This window comes from Salminus brasiliensis, chromosome 4 (genome assembly GCF_030463535.1).
Source record: "Salminus brasiliensis chromosome 4, fSalBra1.hap2, whole genome shotgun sequence".
Taxonomy (NCBI): Eukaryota; Metazoa; Chordata; class Actinopteri; order Characiformes; family Bryconidae; genus Salminus; species Salminus brasiliensis.
This window is the reverse complement of record NC_132881.1, coordinates 25,637,148-25,641,839: the sequence shown is the minus strand read 5'-3', so window position 1 is coordinate 25,641,839 and position 4,692 is coordinate 25,637,148. Positions and strand designations below refer to the sequence as shown.

The window sequence follows — 4,692 nt, the reverse complement described above, 5'->3', positions numbered from 1 at the left end:
GTGCAAGCCTTGAAAACCACACCAACACCAAGCCTCGTGACAGGTCGGGGCTGTGGCCACACGTATGCCCGCTGCATTTCCAGTCCTATACAACTCAACAGTCACGAACACAGAGTCAACGTCGAATTAGAGAGAGCCGTCGCGTCTCTCGCGCATTGTTGACAGGACATTAATGAGCAATTAAACGAGTAAAATGCTTCCACCTCTGTCCACGCGCATGCTGGACCAGGCTTCAGTGTTTGGCCTCTGAGCAAATGCACATCAGCGGAGGAATGCTGAGCCAGCAGCAGCGGCCACCAGCAGCAGCCCACGCTGACAGCTGAAGCCGTGTCAGGAAAAATGTCAAAACCTACTTTTTTGTGGACTTCACGGACTTCTAGCTTACAAACACGCACCACACCCGACCACGCTGTCTGCAGAGCAGCTCGTTACGAAGTAGCTATAAAAGAGACTCGTACAGACCATCGTCTATATGATGATCTGGTGTATGGAGAGTATGAACCGCGTCGCAGACTCCGTTTCAATCCTTTCATTTAAATGTGGATTCCGTCTCCATGGCAGTCACCCCGAGCCCCCACCCCTGCCTTCTCTTTACTACATATCTTCTTTAGCTTTAACGAGTCTCGTTAAGATCGCAATAATATTCCACCCACTAATTGCTCATTCCATTCAACAAATAGACGAGCCTTGGCTTCGGCTTCGCGCGAGTCCGCTGAGGGAGGGAGGCAGGGAGGGAGGGTATAGGAGAGAGGGAGGGAGGGAGGGAGGACGGTGGTGAGATTGCAGTTCCTGATAACCCCCCGTGCGTGCAGCAGAAGTGGTGAAAGCCTCTACGTACTGGCTAATGATTGGCACGCTTGACAGTGATTGGCAGGGCTGCCATGACAACCCTACAACGACACCAAGGAGACCAATAGAAAAGCGAAACAAAATATTTCAATGCTACACTCACGGCGGATTTTAGGGGGAGATATTATGAGGCTTGGTGTCATTAGGCGATAGCTATTGAATCATTCAATCTGCACTTCGGCGTTCCCCTTTTTTCCTCGGTAATTTTCTTTCTCTCTCAGGTCATTTCCATGGTTTTCAGATCGCCTTTAGAGCTTTATCCCTCCCATTTCTTCCTGCCAAACTTCGCTGATCGCCCCCTGCTCTTGGCGAACAGCGCGCCCAGCGCCAGGTCTCCCGAAGACTTGTCCATGTTTCAGCTACCGACCCTCAACTTCTCCGCGGAGCAGGTGGCGAGCGTCTGCGAGACGCTGGAGGAGACGGGCGACATCGAGCGGCTCGGGCGCTTCCTGTGGTCGCTGCCCGTGGCGCCGGGCGCGTGCGAGGCCATCAACAAGCACGAGTCCATCCTGCGCGCGCGGGCCGTGGTCGCCTTCCACACTGGCAACTTCCGCGACCTCTACCACATCCTGGAGAACCACAAGTTCACCAAGGACTCACACGGCAAACTGCAGGCGATGTGGCTCGAGGCACACTACCAGGAGGCCGAGAAGCTGCGCGGGCGCCCGCTCGGGCCGGTCGACAAGTACCGCGTGCGGAAGAAGTTCCCGCTTCCCCGGACCATCTGGGACGGCGAGCAGAAGACGCACTGTTTCAAGGAGCGGACGCGCAGCCTCTTGCGGGAGTGGTACCTACAGGACCCGTACCCGAATCCGAGCAAGAAAAGGGAACTGGCGCAAGCCACTGGACTCACTCCTACACAAGTGGGGAATTGGTTTAAAAACCGGAGGCAAAGAGACAGAGCGGCGGCAGCGAAAAACAGGTGAGTTGTTGGAGAGCTTCGGCTCTCGGGCGCGGAGGGATAAAACCAGCTGGAATTCCCACGAGCGGTGGGAAAATGCATGCTTTAGAAAGTGGTGTTTCAAAGGGAAACGGGTTGGATTGTTGCACAGCGTTAACAAAACCGAAAAGGTGTTAAGAGGAAAGAAAGCTATGTTTTATGTCGATTTTGAGGAACATTGACAGTCAGATATTAAAAGAAAGGAATGCAGTGTGATTAAAGTGATTGAAAACAAGCTTGTTTATGTCCCAAAATAAATTAGATTGGGTCTGTAACATTTTACTGTAACTACAAAACAATCATTAGCTCAGCAAGAATACACATGTTAGCATGACGCTGCATCACTGTAAACTGTGATTAATGGTGCAGTATGAAATATAGTCAAATATATCCAGTAGCAAGTATGCTTATGCTTGTAGCTTAACATTAGTGTTGTCCTCAGATTTTACAGGACAACGAAACTGTAAAAATGTCACAGTAGCAAAATCCTAAATACCAGTAAGCATTCATATTTATCTTCACTACTTTGAGAGTTTACATTTTTGCCTTTTTATGACAGCCATTAACAATCTGTTCAGGGGTGGCTCAGCGTTATACATTTTACTCCACCCAGATTTTAAAATATATTATTACGTATGAGTTGTAAAGATATGTAGTTATATTATATATTTAGTCATATTGAGCTTTTATGCTTTAGTTTCTCCAAAACATTTGTTTTTTGCAAAGTCAATAATTTCTCGTGTGGTTACTGGTTGTTATTATCAAGACAGCATCATTTCCAACAATAATTTTGTCTTGTGGCATTCTGTTAATTTAAAGTCAACCTTGCTCAGAATGTTGGCTCTGTATTTTTTAATTTGACAAATAACACCCAGACACATATTATGGAGTGTTGTATTGAGAAAAGTAGCTGCTGCCCTTGTTTACTGCTATAACAGCCGTTAGCTATTTTGCTAACAGGGGGGAATCAAGAAAACGCTATATTTAAAATGATAAACCTAATTCATGTTTACAATGAAATGTACTGTGCTGTTGTACTCGGTACATAGTACAGTATAAAATCATAAAAACAACACTAGGTGACGTCAGAACGGGCTGCAATTTTTTTTTGTTTATAAGGACTGGCAGTGGAAAATGTCCTAGCGATGTGCTAACGGTTTAGTATGTGATGAAACAGATAAAAACAGATAAAAAAAAAATGCTTTTTATAATTTCTGGAGGTTTGAGGATAAAACAAACCGGCCTACTAGTCTGAGCTGAACATGGTAGGCCTGGTTCTCACATGCGAGCGTTTTGTTGAAGGCTTGTACAAGCTGGACCGAGTGCTCAGTTCTTATAGAGCCGAACTAGACTCGCTGCAGCTGTGTAATTCAAATGAGACCTAATTCTTCGACTTGTTTTGCCGTCCACCAGGCTCCAGCACCAAGCAATAGGGCAGAACGGCATGCGCTCTCTTTCGGAGGCCGGCTGCACCCCCCACAGCTCGGCAGAGTCCCCATCCACCGCGGCCAGTCCCACTACCAGCGTGTCCAGCATGACGGAGCGCGTGGACACGGCCACGTCCATCCTCTCAGTAACGTCGAGTGACTCCGAGTGCGACGTATGATACGCAAAGAGAGAGCTATTTTGCAGGGAATATGGACCCGAATAAACTTTATAAAATATCGGGGAAGATTAAAAAAATGGACCAACTGATAATTATTGAGAGAGAGAGAGAAAAAAAGAAAAGAACAACAACAACAAAAAAAAAGAAAAGCACGTCTTTTTTTCAAGCGCTTTCAATGGACCCCACGCCTTTCCCTACCCCCATCACTTGCATGATATATCAATAGCATTTTTTCTTTATTTTTTTTTAATACGAAGGAAACTCCCTTCGCTCAATATTTCTGCCAGGACCACCGAGAGGAGGGAATTACCAGAGCCCGGTGTCCATCGCCTGTTTTTTATTTTAATATATATATATTTTTTTTTAATTTAAAATTTATGTTTTTGTTTTTTGTTTTTGTCCGAGTGATGATGCGCAGCCAGGATGCAATTCCTCATTTCTTTTACGTTCATCAGACAATCATTTAAGTCGTAAGCACCTTTTTACTACACTTCTGTCACTGCCTGTGTGGGGTACTGGTCAAAAAATGTGGAACTGAATCGTTATGACTGTATCAGATTTTTATTTTTATTTCGAGATTTTATATTGAATTATGTATATCTTAAATAATGCGATCATTCTCCCAGTCTGTAATATATGTGTAGAAATATGCCTGTAAATAATATTGCTCTACGTCTCCATTGTCTTTTCTATCCCTGTTCACTTTTCTTGACTTGGTGTTCATAAACTATTTGTCAACGCGTAACTATTAAGTGCTCTAGGCGTTTGGTTTCTCTGTTTTTATACCTTGGAAGAACGTGACGATAATGGATTTTCAGTCGGGAATTTATGCAAAAAAGAAAAGTAACAAAAAAAAAAAAAAAAAAAAGAGGAAAAAACAAATGGGGGATATTGTCGACTGATCCAGCCAACTTCGTGTTTAGCTTCGAGCGCTTATTATTCAATGTTTCTTTCTTGCGTGTTTATGTTAATGTATACATTTCTAAGCTAAAATACAGTATTTCATTTTGCTATGAAACTGTATTAAGTCTGTCATTTCATCCCACGAGGCTTGGCCGTGACATTCTGGTTTATTGGCTGAAGCAGCACCCCTGACACAGACTGTGTGTGTGTGTGTGTGTGTGTGTGTGTGTGTGTCTTAACTTCTACACCAGTGGACGCATGAGCTCCTAGATGTTCATAGATGTTCAGTGAAATAGCAACCGTGAAGCTTTTAGGCTACGAAGCTCGCTCTCCTCTCGCCGTAGTCTCTAATGAATACAAAAATTAAGTAAACGCGCCATTAAATGGACTAATT

The 4,692-nt window shown here is 44.7% G+C and overlaps 1 protein-coding gene across 1 annotated transcript; it reads left to right on the top strand.

Moving 5' to 3' along the window:
- The first annotated feature begins 830 nt into the window (after positions 1-830).
- six3a (SIX homeobox 3a) lies at positions 831-4,384 on the top strand. The gene is made up of 2 exons (XM_072676860.1): positions 831-1,771; positions 3,203-4,384. The coding sequence occupies exons 1-2, from the start codon at positions 1,080-1,082 to the stop codon at positions 3,393-3,395; spliced, it is 885 nt and encodes a 294-aa protein (XP_072532961.1). The 5' UTR covers positions 831-1,079; the 3' UTR covers positions 3,396-4,384.
- The last annotated feature ends 308 nt before the right edge of the window (positions 4,385-4,692 follow it).